Source organism: Sceloporus undulatus, chromosome 10, assembly GCF_019175285.1.
Source record: "Sceloporus undulatus isolate JIND9_A2432 ecotype Alabama chromosome 10, SceUnd_v1.1, whole genome shotgun sequence".
In the NCBI taxonomy this organism is placed as follows: domain Eukaryota; kingdom Metazoa; phylum Chordata; class Lepidosauria; order Squamata; family Phrynosomatidae; genus Sceloporus; species Sceloporus undulatus.
In genome coordinates, this window is record NC_056531.1 from 13,734,080 (window position 1) to 13,755,007 (window position 20,928).

The following is a 20,928-nucleotide window of genomic DNA, read 5'->3' on the forward strand; positions in this document are numbered from 1 at the left end:
AAAGGCCTTGCACCCCCTAGAGGGACAAATCCCAGGATTCCACAAGGATGGCACTGTAACACTCAAAGGTCAATCCATACTATTTTGTGGGTGGGTTTTTTTGGGCTATGCAGCCGTGTGTTCGAGAAGAGTTTATATCCCTGGATGGTTTTCGCCAGCCGCAGTTAAATGCGGCTGGCGAGACAAGTATCAGGAGAATTATATAATAAATCTTCTCGAACACAGCGGCTCCTATAAGCCCAAAAACACCCACCAACAAAATAAACGGGGTTCTTGGCTGGGCTCTGGGCCTCAGGACAAACTCCAACTCCCAGAATGCCATGGCCTTGAGCCAGAGCAGAGTCCGGGCGGGGCCAAAGCGGCTTCTTGGAGGAGGGCCACCCAGGGCAAGCCGAAGCCTTCTGGGAAGAAACCTCCAAAGGAGGAGAGCTGCCACCCGGATCGTTTCCCTGTCAGGCAGCCTTGAGCCCCAGGAAGTCCCTCCGAATGTGGAGCTGGAATCTCTTTTCCTGTAGCTTGCATCCATTGTTCCATTGGGTCCTGTTCTCTGGAGCAGCAGAAAACAAGCTTGCTCCCTCCTCAATATGACATCCCTTCAAGTACAGTATCTAAATAGGGCTCTCATGTTGCCTCTTAACCATCTCTTCTCCAGTTCCCTGAGTCACTTCTGCTAGGGCTTTGGGGTTGAATCCACGGATAAAGGATCCGGAGACTGTGGAGGTGGCATCTCCTTTCCTGGCACTTGCATCCATTGTTCCAGTCCTCTTCTCTGGAGCAGCAGAAAACAAGCTTGCTCCCTCCTCAATATGACATTCCTTCCACTATTTAAACAGGGCTACCGTGTCCCAGCCTTAACCCCCTTTTCTCCAGGCTGAACAACTCCCTAAGTCTCTCCTTGAAGGGCTTCACGGTTTCCAGACCCTTCGCCATTTCTGGTTGGACACACTCCGGCTTCTCAAGCTCCTTTTTGAACCATAGCATCCTCTAAGAGACTAAACTCTTCCAGAACATGGCCACAGAGCCCCAAAAACGCACCCAAAACGATGGATGTCAGCCATGAAAGCCTTCAACTTTGCATCGTAGCACCTTTGCTCTGGGCTTGGAGCCCCTTTGAGACTGACTGAAAGAAAGAAGCTGGGAGCAGGACCTTTGCTAGACTAGAGCCGGCCTCCTCAGCTGTTGGTCTGTCCCTGGACCCTCCGCTCTGGGCTTCTGAGGAAGGAGCTTCGAGTTCAGTTAGTCTCAAAGGTGCTACAAGATTCCTCTGCAAGGTGGTCCAAGGTGAGACAGCCAGCCAAGGCCAGCTGACCCGTTGGGGCTGTTGTTTGCTTTTTGGACACTTTGGGCAAGAGTGCCTCTGGGCATTGTGCAGACTGCCACTGCAGGAGATGCCCCATTCCTATGCCTCCTTGCTTAAAAGCCCAATGTTGGTAGCCTCCTCATTCAAAAGCAGCAGCCTTGTGATCCTGGAAGGCAATGGGTCGACATTGCTCCCGATCGCATCCAAACCCAGGATGGGAACTGGGATTATTCAGACATTGTTGCCTCTCCCTTTCATGTCATTCTGATGTATGGTGACCCTATCATAGGGGTTTCTTGGCAAGATTAATCTGAGAGAGCTTTGGTTATTGGCATCTTCTTAGGTTGAGAGAGTGTCACTTAGGTTGAGAGAGTGTCATCCAATGGGTTTCCAGGGCTGAGCAGGGGTTCAAGCCCTGGTCTTCTAAAGTCCAAAGCCAAGGTGCTAACATGCAACTAGAATTGTTTGTATTAGAAGCAGTCATGCCAATAGTTGTTTTTACTTAGAGAGCATGCCAGGAAGCAGGAAGTCTCCAGCCTTTCAGATGTTGGGACTGCAGCTCCTAGCATTCTTCGCCATGGACTGTGCTGACTAGGTTTGCAGGGAGTTCTGGGTTAGCAATATGGGAGCCACATTATTCTCACACCTGCTGTATGCCCTTACCTTGCATTAAGCCCCATCAACAACTCTGGGATTGATTCTGAAGCAACATGTCTGGGACTGCCCAGTTAAGCAATCCAGAAATTGTTTTTTTGCGAGTGCCAAAAAAGACCGCAACACATCTTGTTCATAACTTGCCAGGAGTGTTCTCATTTCCTGTTGATGGCCTTTGGGGAAGTCCTCTGTAGGTGCTGTAGACCTTGGCAAAGGGATTTCTGGGGAATACAACTGCCAGAATGCCCTGGCCAGCAACTGACTATGTTGGCTGGGAGATTCTGGCTGCTGAAGGGAAAAATAAAACAGCATTTCCAAGCTTTTCTGAAACAAGTTGGGAGACTGAGGAGGAAATACAATGGCTTCGCTAAGGCATGCTTCTTAAGTTCCTGACAGGATTTCTGGAGATGCTGCTTATAGAATTATATTTATAAATGTTACTCAACATCTTCATTGTGCACTTTGGGCATCTCAGATAGACCTGGCTATGAAAATGTATGGCTTAATGCATTTGTTAGTCTTACTGTCCCACGTGGTTCTTTACTTCCGAAATAAGTAGGAAACACAACAATACAGATGTAAACCTCGGGATTTGTAACTCTCTCTTTCTTTTGACCTCATTGCTCTAGAGAGGCTAAAGTATTTCCATTTCGTTTCTTTTGTTGTTGGAAAAACAGGAAACTTCTATTTTGGAAGAATACCACATTAACTGGACTCAGAAACTGGGAGCTGGAATCAGTGGTCCAGTAAGGTAAGAACTGTCCCCTCCTTTGCTGTCACCTTCATGATCACCTTGAAATAATGGAGCTTCTAGTTTTGCTGTGAGCAGAAATCACTGCCCTCTATCCCCTTCGTTGTTTAGGTTATTGAAAAAAAGATGTCCTTAAGAGATTTCAAATACATTTAGTTAGTATACTTTTGTCAATGTTATTCTGCAAGGCTCCCAGTAGACACTCAGCCTCACGTTTGCACTCATCTTGCTTCAGCAAGCGCATCAGAATTAGGTGTCTCCAGAAAACTCTCAGGGTCAGAGCTCCTTTTAATTGTTCTAAAACACTGTTTGTTTTTATAGCCTTTGAATAGGTCCTGTCAAAACAAAGTGTGACTTTCATACATAATGATGTGCCTTTGGGGCATGTGAGAGAAAAAATCATATGTGACCCATTCAGCTTCATGAATAACCTAATAGAAACAGCCCCAAAATGTTACTGTCCCAGCAAAAGACTATTTTAGTCCCTTATGGCATGCCACTATCTTGAAGGAAAGACAACCAGCTCTTAGAGTTGGAAGAGACCGCCAGGGCCATCCAGTCCAACCCCATTCTGCCATGCAGGAAATCCAAATCAAAGCATCCCTGACAGATGGCCATCCAGCCTCTGTTTGAAGACCTCTAAGGAAGGAGACTCCACTACACTTTGAGGGAGTTTGTTCCACTGTCGAACAGCCCTTACTGTCAGGAAGTTCCTCCTAATGTTCAGGTGGAATCTCTTTTCCTGTAGCTTGCATCCATTGTTCTGGGTCCTGTTCTCTGGAGCAGCAGAAAACAAGCTTGCTCCCTCCTCAATATGACATCCCTTCAAATATTTAAACAGGGCGATCATATCACCTCTTACTCACCATAGGTAACCAGATGGTGATCTCTTTACAAAACGGTGGTTTCTGAGCCATTTTAGTGGATGGTTCTTCTTCCCATAGAGCCAAGGTCTTCTCTACCCAGAGGTAGTCATGATGCGCTCCATCATTGCTTGAAGTCACAGCAGCTTCTGATGGTAGTTGTAGTCAAAATCTGAAGGAGGATAGAATACATTTCAGGGAGCAAGCAGGCAGCTGTCTTGGTGGCCAAGGTCACTAATGTGTAATGTAAAGGTTTAATGTAAAGGCTTATATGTTTCTTGTAGTCAACCAGGGTCTGGGATTTCTTCTAAAATGTCAGAGCAAGTTGAACTGATGACAGTACTTGGGTTGGCCTTTGTGTCCATGCAAGAGGGCCCTAGTTTAGGCTTTGGCATTAAAAGATCTGAACCAATGAGACCATCTGAAACTCTGCCAACTGTGTTTCTGGCAGAGCATAGGAAACGAACTTTTTTGGACTATTAACTCCTAAAATACCTCAACTGGTAGGGCCACTGCGTGTGCTGCCTACAGGAGTCTTGACAGCTGGGGAGGCGAGCAAAAAAACAAACAGTTCCAAGCTTTGATTTCCATCACTGTTAAGTGACCCCAGCAACCCTGGATATATCTGGGATTTGATGGTAGGCCAACATGGTGTAGTGGTTTGAGCGTTGGACTGTGATTCTGGAGACCGGGGTTCAAATCCCCACTTGGCCATGGAAACCCACTAGGTGACCTTCAGCAAGTCGCATGCTCTCAGCCTCAGAGAGAGCAAAGAAAACCCTGTGATAGTTTCACTTTAGAGTCAACATAAGTCAGAATGACTTAAAGGCGCACAACAACAATACAATGGCACTAGAGACCCAGACTTTTAGTTAGGTGTTAGATCCTATTGATGAGAGGCTTTGTAGCATGCTGTGTCCAAACAGCGATGTGGAGATAGATGCAGGAGTAGATTGGGGAGGAGTTCTTCTGATTTTTCTCTTGTTTAAGTGTTGAATGCATTTGTAAGCTGGTAAGTTCCCCAGGTTCCTGTTAACCAAATTATTCTACTGCTGTCTGGACAGGGTCTGCATGAAAAAATCGTCTCAAGAACGGTTTGCACTGAAAATCCTTCTTGATCGCCCCAAAGCTAGAAATGAGGTATGGTACATCATCCTTGGGAAGCATTCGATAAATTGGTCTGTCCGCTCATGTATCTTCCCCACTCCTTGTTATACTGAAACAATGTGTAGTAATAGAAAACACTAACTAACTAAGTCCATTCAAGTAAATAGCAGCCTATGTTACTACATTGCTGAAAGCCAGTATGGTTTGCAAAAGGTTTGCTTGATTCTCAAATTGTCTTATATTTCTCTGTGCCTTTGAACACATGGAGGCCATTCCCTCTTTGCTAAAGGAAGTGCTCTTGGTGTCCTTGCATCTAACAACTGGGACAAGAGCCTTTAGGAAAGATAGCATAGTTGCTGTTTCCAGGAGAGTAGTGGGAGTCTTGCAGCAAAAAAGAGGTTTTTTTCAATCACCTTAAAGATGAACAAGCTTTATTTGACATAAGTTTGACTCCAGCCTGCTTCACCAGATGATTGGAGAGTTGCATCACTTGGCAGATGCTATACACATGCTTAGGTAGGCGCAGAATGTAAGTGATGCAGTCTGAGGAACTGAAATGCCAAATGTTCAAAAAGTAATCAGTTCTTGTCATAATTGTGCCAGCATTTCTCAGATGGACTTTAATTCTTCCACTGAGGTTGCCACACATGCATTGGGGTATTAAAAAAATCTTGTAAGGGTGTATGGTAACCCCTCTTCCTTTCCTTATTAGGTCCGGCTTCACATGATGTGTGCCATGCATCCCAATATTGTTCAGATTGTTGAAGTCTATGCTAACAGTGTGCAGTTCCCTCATGAATCCAGTCCAAGGTAAGGCTGTGCAGGATGGCTTAGTTTTGGTGATGCCCTTTCCCTGCTTTGCTGAGCGTGTGTAGGGGTCCTGTTGTGAATCTCAGACCACTTTTTTTGCTAACCAAAAGGGCAAGTATTCTTCTCATTTTTTCCTCTTCGCTTTTGTGTGCTTTCCTTTTCATTGTGATGAGCATGTTGTTCAGAGTGTGTTGACATTTTTCTGTCTTCTAGCTGGTCTAATTTCCTAGCCTTCTGGCTTCCATTTTCTGAATACTGGAATGCATACAGCCTAAATAAGAAACTCCTCTAGAGATGGACAATGGACACCTGCTCTTTACAAAATATGTATACTGGTCTTACCATATCTTGGGTGTCATTAAGCCTGGCAGAGTGAGAGTTTGGTCTGACCAAAGCTGGGAAATGTTGTTTGGACTACAAATACTAGAATTCCCCAGCCGGTCATGGTTTCCCATCTTCGATTCTGACTGTAGATTTCCCTATTCAAGCCTCAATGAAGCAAATGGGCAGTTGCATTGACCTGAAATGTTTGGGCTTGGCATGAGCTTGAGCCACCCACTAAATAACCAGTTGCATAGCTCACACATACGTTTCTGCAGAGATAACGCCTCACCTGAAAAATGCCTCCTTTTTTCCTTGACGTAAATCAAGGCTTTTCCTTAATGCACTGGAGAGAGTTTTTCAAAAGCACTTAAGCAGAGGTCTGAAAGAACAGATTTTTTTACACCTCCCAATCCTAAATTGTCGATCTGCAGTGATTTCCCTCCCCTTAAGACTGACTCAACTAGCAGAGCTGTTACAAAGCAGTTGCTCAGGCCTGCTTGCTTGCACACGCAAGGTGATAGCATACTTTTTTTATTAATGTTTTGGGTTTTTTTCATTTAACAAACTGGAATGCTTTTAAAACAGGGCTCGGCTCCTAATTGTAATGGAGATGATGGAAGGGGGCGAACTGTTTCACAGAATCAGCCAACACCGGCACTTTACTGAGAAGCAAGCAAGCCAAGTAACAAAGCAGGCAAGTTCGAACACTCCAACCCCCCGACCCCCCGACCCATCCTTGTCTAAGCGAAAACAGTGGGAGAAGGGCTCATAATACTGACAATTTTCTTGGGATGGGAGGGCTAAGAGACAAGCTTAAAAAAATACCCAACTCCTCCAACACAATCAGAAGATTTTGCCTGCTTTGTTATAATCGAAAAACTTGTTTCTGGTTTTCTGATGGCCGAGGCACAGTATTTTATTTCTTTATTTTTCCATGTTAAAACTTGGGAACTGGACCCTTCTGGGTGGGTTCAGGGCTGGATTAAGTTGTGCCAAGGCTTTAAACTATGTCAGGCTTAAGAAACCCTTTACAAAGCATCAGAAATGTGTATTTTAACTTTTTTATGTGTGTTTAGAGGTCTTGCATAACTAGAGGCCCTAAACTATAACTGTTGGATTGGATAGAATCACAGATTGTGTGGACATTGTGTGAGAAGTGGCAGGAAGATAGTTCAGACTCCCAGGAGCCTGAATTTATTTCCCAGTAGCACACCGTTTGGGGGAGTTACTGGTCTACATAGATATGTTGAGCCCAGGAAGAAACCTCACATGGTTTTAGTTGAAATTGTTAGCATTCTGTTCAGCTGGGTTTGTGTTGGAATTCCCATCAGCCCTTGCAGGCATGGCCACTGATCTGAGGGATGAAGGGAGTTATGGTCCAGTGACATTTGGACATCCACCAAGTTGCTCACCCACTCCCACCCGGTGTTAAGCATTTGGACAGGTTGAAATGTTTTCTGGTTCTTTGGTGGAGTTCTCAGAAATAACCACACGACTTCCAAACTGCAAACGCTAGCAGGCTGAAAACTACTGCAGCATGAAGCTAAGTAAACAGCATTTCTTGGTCTTTTCAGTGAGAGCAGGCATATTGTATTTTTTGTTTGTGATGAGGTTTTTGTTTTTTGTTGGTTTGTGGGTTGTTGTTGCTTTTTGTCCTTGTCTCTTTTGTCACTATGTGTTCTTCTGGTCTGTTTTCAGAATGTGGTTCAGGCAATGGGCGTGGGGTGGGGTAGGGGAGATTGCTGTGTCTTCTGGCCCAATACCACTTCCCTTCAAAGTGGGTGCTCAGTTTATCACTGGAAGCTTTGTCTTTTGTTCTGATGAACTGGACAATGCAAACCTACCTACTTTTTGTTTTTTCTGTGTGTTCTGTGACTTGTCTTTTCCATCACAATACATTTGAAGTGCTTTATTCTGACTGAATGTTGGCAAACTTGCTGAGGGGGGGGGGAGAATGTCAGGAATTAAAAAAAAACATTTTATGAAGTAACGTAATCCTTGATGATGTTCACCAATTTTATCTGAAGGTGTAAAATGTTTCCATTGAGATCTGCTTATGAAATGGACTCAGTGCACCATCATGGGAAAGTCTGTAGCTATTACTCTGGAGCAACTGTTCTGAGTGTTGTCTGTAATGCTCCGTCCGTTCAAACAGGGCACCTGTTATTTTTCAAGAACTCTTTACTTCAAAATGGTGTCGCTAACTCCCCCTCCCAAAATTCAGAAATACAACCCTTTTTGGGTTCAGCCCAGCCTAAATCCTATTGATTTCATGGGCAGAGTCTTAAATACTCCTTCAAGAAAACCAATGGAAGTTAAACATTTTAACATAAGATGCATTTTGCCCTACGTAAATTGATATAACCAAGAGAGTGCAGTCTAAGCCAAGGTCGGCTATGGATGGAGAAACATGAATCATGCAAATTGCATATAGTTTTGTAAATTTCCTAGTTCTCATGGTTACTCTGGCTTGAAAACATATATTTTGAAAATAAGCTAAAAAATAAAAAGTTGGACAAGATGCTTTGAATTAATTGTAGAGATCTCATGTTTGAAAGTCCACAGAGGTAGCTTCTTCAGAGGTCACTCTGTTCATTTGCCTTGGACAGTTTTAAAAGGTACTGGGAATAAGTGCAACATGTCTACCATCCACACACAGCTGGTTTCTTGTTTTAGTGATGACAATAATCCTATAGAACTAACTGTGCATTTTAGCCTCACTATCTGGGCTAAACAAATTGGTCAGCTTTGAGAGAAGATAGTGCAGTGCCATGTATCTCATTTGAGTCATGGTTGGCTCTGGGGATCACATAATAAGCAATGCCTGAGAGCTACAGTTCACCCCTTAGCAAGTAGCAAGAAGGATGGAGATCTGCTGTAACCTGCCTTCATTGTTCAGTTCTTGCACATAACAGTGCCAGTGTTTGCGCAGAACATAATCACTTAAGTATGTCAAAGAAAGGGCTGTGTTGTGATGCAACATTGGTACTGAAAGTCTAATTTGCTAGCCGGATTAACACTTTGTGTATGAAAGCAAAACAAGTAGTGGTAAACTGCAGTGTGGCTTGGGTCAAATCGCAATGGTTTCAAACGCAAGCGCATCAACTGTTCATCCCCTTCGCAAGGCAGCTTTGTGAGGGGTCTGCTCAACCCAGTCTCAAGTTTGCAGTTGTCAAGAGTTGTCTCAGGCTGTTGCAGAAACAGAAGAGAGCAAAGTGTGTGTTCTGTGGAAGCCTTGTGAGGAATCCTGGGAGCAATGCTGAGCTTTCTAGAAGCAGCCCGAAGCCACCTTGGCTCTGGAGAAACAGCCTGTCTCAAGTCAGAAATGCTATTTGGCTTTGTAGAAGCACAAAATGGGTGCCTCTATCCCACAAACTGTGGACAATTTACTTTCTTTTCCATTTACAGTACTTGGCATTGTGCATTTCTTTGTCTCAGGCAATGCTTCTGAACGATTGCTCTCTCTGCTACTGGCTATATTCTTTTTTGTTGTCACAATTTTAAGGAATGACAAGTCCCTTCCCTGCCCCCATTCCCGACTCCCAGCTTGTAGCCATGGATTTAGATGACGGTTACTTATCTGCTAGACATTTTTTATCTTGGAAGGTAAGCATGGTGGTCTACCAGGTCTCTTCCAGCTATGTTGGACTACAGCTCCCAGAATCTCAGCCAGCATAGCTGACCCCTTTCTCAAGTGCTGTCATGTGAGCCAGAAAGCTTTTCCATGCCTCGTGTTCTGACTTCCTTGTGTCTTTTTTCCAGATAGCTTTGGCCTTGCAACACTGTCATTCTTTGAACATTGCACATCGAGATCTCAAGCCTGAGAACCTTCTTTTCAAGGATAATTCTTTGGTAATATGGAAATTTTCTGTTTAAACTCTTGATAATTCTGTTATCACTAGAATGTTCACTGGCCTCCAAAACCCACTCATGTTCCTGCTTCCATCCAAGAGCCTACTGCCCTCTTCTGACCTTAGAGCCTGTGTGAGTGTTTTCCTTAGCCTTTCTCTTTCTTTGGCCCATCCTTCTTTCCCCACTGTGCTGAAGCCTTTGTCCAGCCATCCCTTAGATTCCTCCTTGGCTTGGTGGCTATACAGCCTGGGAAATTCCCTGTCAGAAAATAGGTTGAAATAGAACTCCCAAAACCCCTAACTGATGTTGCAAGCTGTCATGCAAAAAGTCATTTTGCCAAGCTCTGCTCTCCATCCCTTAGTTTCTTTTCCTTCTAGCCCTGTCTGCCACTTGGTATCCCAGCCATCAGCAGCAGTGCAACCTTCCCTTCCTTCACAGGAGTCTTCCCTTCTCTTGAAGAAGCTGCTGCAGTTGTTCAGCATTCAGCCATTGGCCGCTTTGCCCTGAGCATTTTACCAAGAGCAATGTTGACGGAATGGGTGAGGGGTGAAAGTGAGCAACCACTCACCTCTTGAATATCTCTTCTTGCCTACTTTAGGATGCTCCAGTGAAACTCTGTGACTTCGGATTTGCCAAGGTGGACCAGGGAGACCTGATGACGCCACAGTTCACTCCTTATTACGTGGCACCTCAGGTAAGAGAATTGGTCTAACAATTCAGAGGATTCCTTCTCATTCTTCTGGCCTTCCAGAGTGGCTTGCATGAGCATGCATAGAAAGACAGCTGGGAAAAGGTAGCCTTGCAAGTGGTATGGCAGAAGTAGGAGAATCTTATTTCCTGGGGTCACAACCTGGCCATGTTTCCTTCCCATGGCACCATCTTTTAGCTGTTTCCCAACTGGTATGTGGAGCAATATGCCCCATCCTATAAAACTGCTGTGCCTCTCCTAAGGCATATGTACTGATAGTAGAGCATTAATTCAAAATGTTACATGGTTCTTTAAGAGTGTAATTGAAGTAGCTTATACTCCTGAAAACATGTTTTTATTGTTTTATTCTTTGTGTAAGCAGCAAGTACCTGTAAACTAGTGTGATCAGGTAGCTTTGCCTCCTGGCCTTACAGAAGCTGGAATCTGCTTGCATCTGTACAGTTTCTTTGCAAAAATGCTTTTTCATGTTTTTGAGGAAACTGTGCAGATATGTCTAAAATCACCCTTGTTTTCTCTCTGTTCTAACAGGTATTAGAGGCCCAAAGAAGGCATCAGAAAGAGAAGTCTGGAATCATCCCTACCTCACCAACACCCTACACATATAATAAGGTATGTTTCTCAGCCCACACTCACCTTGCAGATCAAGTTTCAGGCCCATGCAGCAGACATTCTTCCACGTTTTCATGGAGAACTTTAACACCTGGCCCAGAATCTGAAAAGCAATAAAGAATTCTATGATTTTTTTAAAATATATTTTTATTGCCATTCAATCCACCAGATGTATCCACATATCAACATCAGACATAAAACGTATACAACATGACATAAGAACTTACATAAGTTAACATGATTTTTCAGCACTCATCTATATTGGGATTTTTTTTTCAAAGCAAGGATCTTGTCTTCGGGGTCAAGGGGCTGAAAACAGACAGGCAAAAGGGCTCTTAATATTTGGGGGAAGGTATGTCTGCCTGATTATTCTTGTTGCCTCCAATCAGATTCTCAGTAAAGTATACATCAGGGTGTCCAAAGTGAAGGCTCTGGGTGGCCTTCAGACCCCCAATGAAGTTTTTGATTTTTCATTTCTGAAGAAGGTTCAACCTTCTAGGGATAGTAAGGGGCAACAGGGGCTTTTTTCAAAACAGATGACTTCCTATCACTTCTAGTTTTGTTGGGGGGGGGGGCTCTCCTAGGCAAAGGTAAACCCTCTCTGAAGAAATCTTGCCAAGAAACCTCCATGATTAGGTCGACATAAGATGGAAACTACACAAAGGCATACAACAAGAAGACCTAAATCACCTGTATCTTTGGGTTGTAACCTGGTAGAATTTCCCACCATGGCCACAAGAGGGCAGAAGGAACTTTCCTCAGTTATGAGAAACAACTGTATTTTGGTAAAATGTTTCAGAGGGAGGGGAGTCAAAGGGGGTAGAGTAGCTTCTGAGTTCCTAAGAGTACCTGCTTCATGCCACCTGTGTGCCATGATTGCATAGTACAAAAACAGCTGCATTCCATAATTTGAGTAATACACTTGAATCTTCCTAATGCATAGTTGTACTTTTTCCTCTGCAGAATGTTCACATAGCCATTATTTTTCTTACACCTCCCCCACCAATCACATAAAATGGTGTTCCATAAATACTTAATATTCCTCTTTCCCTCTCCTCCTAGAGCTGTGACCTATGGTCCTTGGGAGTCATTATATATGTGATGCTGTGTGGCTACCCACCTTTTTACTCAAAGCACCATAGTCGGACAATTCCCAAGGACATGCGGAAAAAGATCATGACTGGGAGCTTTGAATTTCCAGAAGAAGAATGGAGCCAGATCTCTGAAATGGCAAAAGACATTGTTCGCAAGTAAGTTTGTTACACGAAATTCCTCTTCTATCTAAAGAAGCAAGGTGTGACCAGGTGAGGTGAGCAGGAATCTCAAACTGCATCTAGTGACTAGTAGAGTTCATCACTGCTACAAACAGATGGAGTTTTTTGTTTATAGAGGGGCTGCTTCCTAGGCATGAGCCAGCCAGATCCTGTTGTTCTAGGTTCACAATCTGCAAGGGCAGCTTCACAGAGTGTGAGAAAATCATGCCTGGGGCATTGATCAGATGCAAAGGAACAGCCAGAAGTTATCTGTTGTGGGAAGGAGGAGAATGAATCCATCATTTTTATGACATGAAAAAGGAGAACTTGCACTAAGCTGTGGAGGGAAGGCTATCCAACCGGCAGGAGCGTTGCTGTGGTGATCCACCCATCTTATAGCCTTATTGGCAATTACACAAAAAGCTGCCAGTTCCCAGAGAGTAGGAGAGGCGTGCGCACATGCGGAGAAGTGGCTGCTTCTCCATCCTTTCTGCTTGAAGAAACTGCACAGAGGTTGCTTTGCTGACCTGGCTGCTGCAAAGAGAAGCATGATACATTCAGCCATTCAAAACAAGCTCCAGCCAGTTGAGCACCAGTATTCTTTTGAGAGTAAGTACAATGATTTTGCCAATCCAGGCCATAGCCCTTTCCCTTCTGTGACCTGATGGCTGACCTGGTTTCTAACATGCCCTCCAGCAGTGGTGCTGATGTCCAGCTCTGTGCCCTCAGACCTATCTAGTAGGATTGGGTCTCTCTCCATTTACCTCATTGTTTCCAAGTAGAACTTTTATTCAGAGTCCTCTCCCGGCCTCCTTATGTACTTAGTATGTGTGTGAAAGTGCTTTTATGTTGCCTGTTGAATTATGACCATTCTATTAATTTCATAAGGTTTTTCTTAAGTGAGGAATACTCAGCATTGCTTTCCTCTGAAATATAGCCTCCAAGCAGCTGGTGTTCCATGGCAGTCCTCCATCCAAGTATTAACAAGTTCAAAAAATCAGCAGAAGCCATTTCCGTGCTAAGGGATTGTTATGCCATCTTCTGTGCCAGTTTACTGAGTACCACTTGCTAAAGATGTTTGGCCATGGTTGAAGTTTCCAATGGAAAGTTGTTTCATGATGCAGCAGGGCAAAGCAGGCTATCTCAGATCTGGGAGTTCCAGGAGCAGGAATTGCAGGCATTGATGGCCAAACAGCAGCCTAAGATTTCTCTAAAACTGTTGGCTCTGGCAAATTAGGAAGAGCTATTTAGTGCTTCAGTTCAGGCAAAAAAAAAATGACTTGAAGCAGCACTGGTTAGACAGCGGGAATGGATGCTGCCTCTCTGTAGGGGCCTTGTCTTCTGACTTGAACTTGTGTTCCACACTGACAAAGAGAAGGAGGAAAAGATGGAGCCAAATACTGTGTTGACCTCAATGTGTCTTAGGGGCTGTATCTGTTAGAAGCAGGATGCTGTGAGAGGTCATTCTGTAGGGATGAGATGGGCTTGTGATGGATTTTGCTTGTTAAACTCTTAGGCTACTGAAGGTCAAGCCAGAGGAGAGACTGACAATTGAAGGTGTTCTGGACCACCCTTGGCTGAACTCCACAGAAGCTCTCGATAACATCTTGCCCTCTGCGCAGTTAATGATGGACAAGGTTCTTACTGTTTCTATTTTGTTTTCTGAAATGGTTTCTTGGCTCAACTCTTTGAGGAAGAATGGGACCTGCTTAGACCAGGTCAGGTTATTTGTTGATCTAGCTTTAACCTGTAGCAGCTCTCTGGGTCTCAAGGAGGGAGAGCTGTTCCTGTCACCTGTTGTCACATCCTTTTAACCAGAGAGGCATAGGCTGAGATGAGGAACTTTCTTCCCACAAAGCATGCATAGCACCACTTTGTTGTAGTTTTAATACAGTCTTCAATCCTGAGATTAAGATTCTTTAATTCCAGTTGTTGATTTTTGCACGTGTTCAAGTTGTGAATCAGAAATTGAAGTGAATTGAAAGAACTTTGATGAAAGATCAGAGCCTCTTGTCTCAAGGGTAGATGAGCAGTTATTACAGAATCTAAACACTCTGACAGAGAAGGCTAAATATCTCACAAAACTTACAGTTCCCAGGATACCCTGGCATTGAGCCAGGGCAGTTCAAGCAGTCTCAAACTGAATTATTTCTGCAGTGTGTTTTGGACTCAGTTGGTGCTCTTGGTCAGCTCTTTGCCTCTGTGTTGCAGTTTTGAAAAGTACAATTTGAAGATTTGCAAACCACAGATTAGAGTACATCTTGGAAAGTTTCCTTTGTAGAACTGAAACTCCTATAATCCACCAGCCAGCATAACTGTAGTCTAGACAAGTAGGCTTTCCAAACCCCAGTTTGGAGACAGCACAAACTCTGGCTTTCCATTTGGAAATCATACAAACAATGAGGCTGAGAGAGTATTAACGGAATATATACAGAAAATGACAAGATATTAAACTGTCATAGGACTGAAGAGATTTAAAACAGTAACTTAAAGGGCCATAATAAAAGTATTTGATAATATTTTTATCAAATAAAAGAAAGTGTTATCTTCCTTTTCCCCCTCCTTTCTATTTGTTTTTATGCACAAAGATTTAAAACCTAAAAATATAACTGTTTGTTCTTTTCTCCCACTCTTCCTGCTCATACTAGGCAATGGTTGCTGGGATCCAACAGGCACATGCAGAGCAGCTGGCCAACATGAGGATCCAGGACCTCAAAGTCAGCCTGAAGCCCCTCCATTCAGTTAACAACCCAATCCTACGCAAGAGGAAATTGCTGGGGTAAAAATGTCATATACTAACTTTAGGACAGTCTAATGCCCACCAGAGGTTGGGGAAATTCTATCTGGCTGATAACTGAGCATGTCATCCCAAAGTAAAGTTGGACACTGCATCTGAAAGGCCTGAAACCTTTGTTGGTAAGGGTGGCCTTGCAAACTTCTAAGATGTCCCAAAGCTCAGCTGGGCGGTTGTAAAGCAAAGGTTTGAAACCTCTTTCCCTGACTGCTTGTGATTTCTGGGATTTTGAAAAGCATCACCTGTCACTGGAATTCAAGCAGTATCAGGGCAGGAGGATCAGAGGTGTGTGTGGCAAAATGAGGACATTGTTCCTCCATTAGAATTCAGCACGTACCACGTGAAATTTGCCTTCAAATTTCTAGCATGTCAGTGACTTAAAATTTAAAACACTGAACATTTAGAAATACAGTTTAGGCATCCAGTGACCCAGGGAATGTGAACATAGCAAGTTATGAGTTCAAGGGGTAAACAATTTTCAGTGTTCACTCTCTCCAATGCCATAAAATTGAAAAGTGAAAGAAAATTTAATTTAGGAGGGCATTTCTATTACTACTACTACTACTACTATTATTATTATTATTATTATTATTATTTGTATCCAGCTCTTTTCCCAGGACTGCGACTCAGAGCGGCTGCACAGCATTGAAAACAGTACAATTAAAAACATTAAAAATAATTTTTTTTAAAAAGTACATTAAAAAAGGAATTAAATTATTACAATATGAAAACTTAGAATATAAAATATTTGGGGGAACAATGCCTTATTTCCTCCTGCCCCCCTAGCTACACCCCGGATGAGGGTGCTCTCCCTTCAAAAAGAAAGATTCCCTTTTTAAAGTGCAGTGCCCAAAGCAGCCCTTGTCAAGAAACAGAATGGAGGGGGTAACAGCAAACAGCAGAGGGTAACATTTTAAAGAAAGAGAAGACAAACCTGAAGCTTTTATATTGGTGGTGCTCATCTTCCCTCTTCATTTTCACCTAGAACGAAGCCAAAGGACAGTGTGTTCATCCACGATCCTGAGAACAGCAGCGGGGACTCAAATGTGGCTCTCGAAAAGCTCCGCGACGTGATCGCCCAGTGCATCCTGCCACAGGCTGGTAAAGGTCGCAGCTCTAAGACAAGTTGCATTCATGGAAGGGAGCAGGGGTGGGAGGTGTTGGTACCTGGACAAAGAGGGCAATGTTTGTCTTTTCCAAAAGCATTTAAATGTTTTAGTAGCAGTTACTTTGTTGACCTTTCTAAAAGCAGCAAGACTGGGAATCAATTGAAACTTGGGCAGGAGGGGATTCCACAATTTGGGGGCAGATGTTTGGACCCAACTACAGAGCAGCACTACCGTGTGTGCTGCATGGGGTGAGGGCACAATGCCCAGCCACCCGTGTGATCTGGCATAACTTTTCAGGAACAACCCCATGACTGTGACCGTTTTTTCTGTTCCAAAACAGGTGAGAACGAAGATGAGAAACTGAATGAAGTGGTGCAGGAAGCATGGAAGTATAACAGGGAGTGTAAATTATTACGAGATAACCTCCAGACCTTTAGCTGGAATGGTAAGTACTACAAGCTTGGTTTGACATAAGAATGAGACTAAAAAGGCAAGAAGAGTAAGGAATGTGCAAGGGAGGACACTGTTGTCTTCCTGTCCCACTTCTGGGCTGCCCTTGGGCATCTGGCTGGTCACCATGTAAACAGAATTTTAGAATCAGAATTGAAAGGGACTCCAAGGGCCATCTATCCCCCCCCCCCCTTCTCTATTGCCCCATCCCCTCCTGAAGCACTCCTGAGAAATGGCCCCCCAATCTCTGTTTAAAGACCTCCAAAGAAGGAGCATCCACCACCCTCTGAGACAGTCTGTTCCACTGTCAAACACTTCTTACAGTCAAGAGGTTCTTCCCAGTGTTTAGGTGGAATCTCTTGTCTTGCCAGTTGTACTGACTGGTATCTGTCCTAGTCCCTGGATTAATAAAACACAAGCTCACTCCCATCTTCCGCATGACCTCCCTTCAGATATTTAAAGATGGCTATCCTGTCATCTCTCAGTCTTCTTGTCTTCAAGCTTAACATACCCAGCTTCCTCAACTTTTCCTCATACAGCTTGGTTTCCAGGCGTTTGACCATCTTGGTCACTCTCCCCTTTATTTTTTCTGTACTGGTGCTCATTTTAAGCCTATGTTCTCATGTGATTTTAGTATTTTTTTTACTTCGGGCCTGTTAAGTTTGTATAATTTTCCTATATGTTGTTTCTAATGTCCTTATTGTTAACTTGCTGGTGGATCAGGCTTCCCCTCTTCTCTTTTATGTATATCAGTTGATTTTTTTGCCTTTGCAAGAGTGTCCGGCTCCTTAGCTGTTTGTCCTTTTTTACCTGTTTGGAAACTAACCATGTTTATGTCTTGTATTTTAGGCAGAGGATTCACGGACAAAGTAGACCGGCTAAAATTGGCAGAGATAGTGAAACAAGTCATTGAAGAACAGACAAACTCACATGACTCTCAATAGCTGGAGGTGGTTATTCTTAACAGTAAAAATACCCCAGTTATTTTTAACCAGTTGAGAATTTTCCTTTAAAATGTAAAAAAAGAAGTATTTTTTATGTAAATTAATAAATCATGATTATTTCATTAAATTTCCACACAGCTTGAAAAATGCTGTATAGATGTAGATAACAAGAATCACTGGTACTGTAATATTTTTTAAAAACTCAGTTCCTCAATATGTGAATATATATATATATATATTCATATATATATATATATGAATATATTTATGCATATATATATTCATATGTGTGTGTATATATATATGAACATATATAAATATAAATGAATATATATATAGATATATATAAATGATTTTTATGTATCGTTTAATTCATGATTCTGTTAAACTGGGCAAATTAATATTGTGCTCTCTTCCATAACCAGATACTGTAGTCCCCTTCCAGCTGCCTGTATTGAATGGCAACAGCCTATATCAGTTAATGATGTTCTACTTCTATTCTTTGCATACAGCTCAATCAGTTACTTGAAGTAAGAACTGAGGGGTGTGAACCGCACGGTTCTCCTTCATAACCTTCTTCCAAGGCAGCCCATTTAGCAGTGACATAGTGGGCTCTACATCCTGTATGTCTCAGGTCTTTCAGCCTTCCATTGCAAGCCATTTCTCCTTCTTTCCACTATGAGGATAGAAAACTCTCCTCTAGTCTGGACATCATCATCCCCCCCCCCCCCGGCCGCGCTTTTGTGTTTGTTTCTTTTACAGTTTCTGTTCACAAAGATTTGTACATAGCTCTAGTTTTCTATCTTGCAACAGTTTTGCTTTTCAAGACTGGGCTGAGGGCAGTTTTTATACAGTTCGTTTGGTAGTATCACTCCTGTATAGCCACTGAAATGGCCGTTTTGAGGCTGACCTGGGGTTTGTGGACTCCCTCCTCCCACCTGGGCTCACTACTCATGGAGTGGTTTACACATGGCTTCCTAAGCTGTCTTATCTCATGTAATCTCTGTGATCCATTATCTTTGGTTCTTCCTAGCCCATGGGTCACTCTCCGTCTTTCATCAGTCTTTCTTGGAAGCTAGAACCCTAACCTTTGCCTGTCTGGAGAATGTGGCAACGTTGTCTCTTGCTTGGTCCTTTCCAGTTGTACTGACTTCTGGTCGTGAGTACTGGTAGCATTGCCTCATTGCTTTTAACCTTTAAAAGCAGCCTTAACCAGTCTGGGGTTCTTTGGACAGGTAGTAAAACAACTCTCACCATCTCCAGCCAGTGTAGTTCCATCCATCCAGAGGGTCCCAGGCTGGCAAAGGCTGCTTTGAAACTATTAGTTTGGCATTTTGTCACTGATGAGAAAGTGCAGAATGCTGTACTTGGCAGTCCAGGATAAGCCAGTGAGCTGACAGGACTTAGTACATAAGAGGCCATCTGCTGCTTATTTGAGGCTTAAGACTGGGCCATGTCTAGCCTGCACTGTGTAAGCGCTAAAGAAAACCTGCCAAGAAATGTGCAAGAAAACCTTCCCTTTGGACATGCCCACAAGAATAAATGTCTAAAGAAGAGCAGTTCTTCCTCACCACAGGAAATATGAAAACTTCAGTTACCAAAATCAGTGCGTTCCTGGACAAGACTTCTTAAGAGAAAATGAGGTTACCAAAGCCAAAAATAACATAGGGACAATTGGAAGAAGGCCTTACACCACCAAAAGGAAAAGCAATTTAACAAATATGTTTCAGCAAACCTTTTATTCAAAACTAACAAGAGGCCTGTGTGTAGTGAAACAACTAAGTCAGGTGAAGCTTTGCATAAGTAGACAAAAAGAGACCATTTGAAGGCTTCTTCCAAAATGTATCCAGGACTGACTTTTCTTTTCCTCAGTGGGGCAGATGTGGTAGTGGCATTTTGCTGATCAGCTTATCTTGGCATGAGAAAGAGCTGGCATCTGAGTTTAGCACTGCCCTTTTAGCAGAGGTAAAGGGAGGCAACGCAGCGGTGCGGGAAATGCAGCCTTGACGCTATCACTAAGTAGCACACCTCTCTCTACTTGGAACTGGAAGTGCACCTGACCCCTTAAGCTCCCAGCTTGCGTTGCTTTGTCTGCTCCCTTATCAAGGCAGCATCCAGGCCAGTTTCATCACTAGTCGTAGATTAGGCAAAGGTTGGTCAGATGGTAGGAGATGGAAAGTCAGGTGCTTCCTTTTGAAGGAGGTGAAACGGCTGGCTTCTTTTGCCCAGTTCTTGGCATGGCTTTGCATACGCTTCCCTGACCTTATAGGACAAGCAAATACTGGATAAGAGCCTTGGCACGGAGAAGTCCAAGGCGAGTGGAAACCCTTCCTCTTGAAAATGCCAGTAGGTCCACTCAGTGCCACTTTGTCTTTGACAGTTAAGTCAAGTGTGAAGCATTGGCATGGGAGATGTGCTCGCCGGCTTTGCCGTCTCTCAGCATAAACGGAGGTGAGAGGAGCTGTGCGGGCAGGAGAGGGGAATTCCCCAGATCAGCAGCTACTTTTGAAGGCAAGGCAGAGGGGATAATGCCCCACAGACTCACTTAGGGATAGCCGTTCCACTGAGTGCCCCCTCCTTGTGAAGGCCATCATATGTCTTGCCTGCCAACCTTTGGTCCCCCCCCCCCCCCGGGCTGGCAGACAATACAATGGGAGGCCAATACAGCTGGAGGCAGCAGATTCCAAGGAGCTGCTGTAGAGGAAGATTCTCCCTTGGGAGGAGATGATCTTTTATGAATGTACCCAATGGGTATCACCTTCTCCCATCACTGGTTGTCCCAAAAATGCATGTTGAGCTTTGAGTTCCAAAGCAACATTTTCTCTGTGTGTTTTTCTGTTACCAATTTTGCCACAGCACACCTTTGGAGTAAGAGTTTACTGCCTTTGAGGTGAAAAATGGGCTTGGCTTGGGCTTTCTTCCACAAATGCAGGAACCTGTCCAGGGAGAGAAGAATTTCTTCTGAAAGTGTCGAGGGCAGTGCACTGATCTATTTTGGGGGTCCTGTGTTCAACTGTTATAGCCAATCTTGCCACCTGTAATGTGTGTGTTCTCATTTTCCCAGTGCGCTCTTCTGCTGTTATCATGGTTTTGTTTTGCTCCCCCCCCCCCCTTTTTAATCAGTATTATATAAATGTAAATATTATGCACTGGTGTACATAAATTTTACTAAAATTTATCAAAGTGTTGGTCTCATTTCTTTTTTAACAAATATATTCAAGGGACATTGTGCTCTTGTTGTCAGGATGTCCAGCTCACTTACATATCTGGTTTGGTCAGAGTGAAATTCCCTCATAACCCTACAAAGGGTGGTCTGATGTAGTTTTGCCAGATTTTACCAGTTTCTGGGGCATGGTCCGCCAAGCCTGCTACCAACAAATGGGTTTGAAATGTCTCCGC

General features: G+C 43.6%; 1 protein-coding gene across 2 annotated transcripts; it reads left to right on the forward strand.

Annotated features, from left to right (window-relative positions):
• Positions 1 to 2,203: 2,203 nt before the first annotated feature.
• On the forward strand, positions 2,204 to 20,707 carry MAPKAPK5 (MAPK activated protein kinase 5). Of its 2 annotated transcripts, none has more exons than XM_042441726.1 (14): positions 2,204 to 2,326; positions 2,632 to 2,705; positions 4,633 to 4,708; positions 5,388 to 5,485; positions 6,395 to 6,503; positions 9,572 to 9,661; positions 10,260 to 10,355; positions 10,899 to 10,979; positions 12,042 to 12,229; positions 13,749 to 13,869; positions 14,881 to 15,011; positions 16,012 to 16,133; positions 16,476 to 16,580; positions 17,435 to 20,707. In XM_042441726.1, exons 1-14 carry the CDS (start codon positions 2,219 to 2,221, stop codon positions 17,527 to 17,529), a joined length of 1,494 nt encoding a protein of 497 aa, XP_042297660.1. In that variant the 5' UTR covers positions 2,204 to 2,218; the 3' UTR covers positions 17,530 to 20,707. The 2 variants fall into 2 exon arrangements, with proteins under 2 accessions (XP_042297660.1, XP_042297661.1); XM_042441727.1 differs by having other exon boundaries at positions 16,012 to 16,127.
• The last annotated feature ends 221 nt before the right edge of the window (positions 20,708 to 20,928 follow it).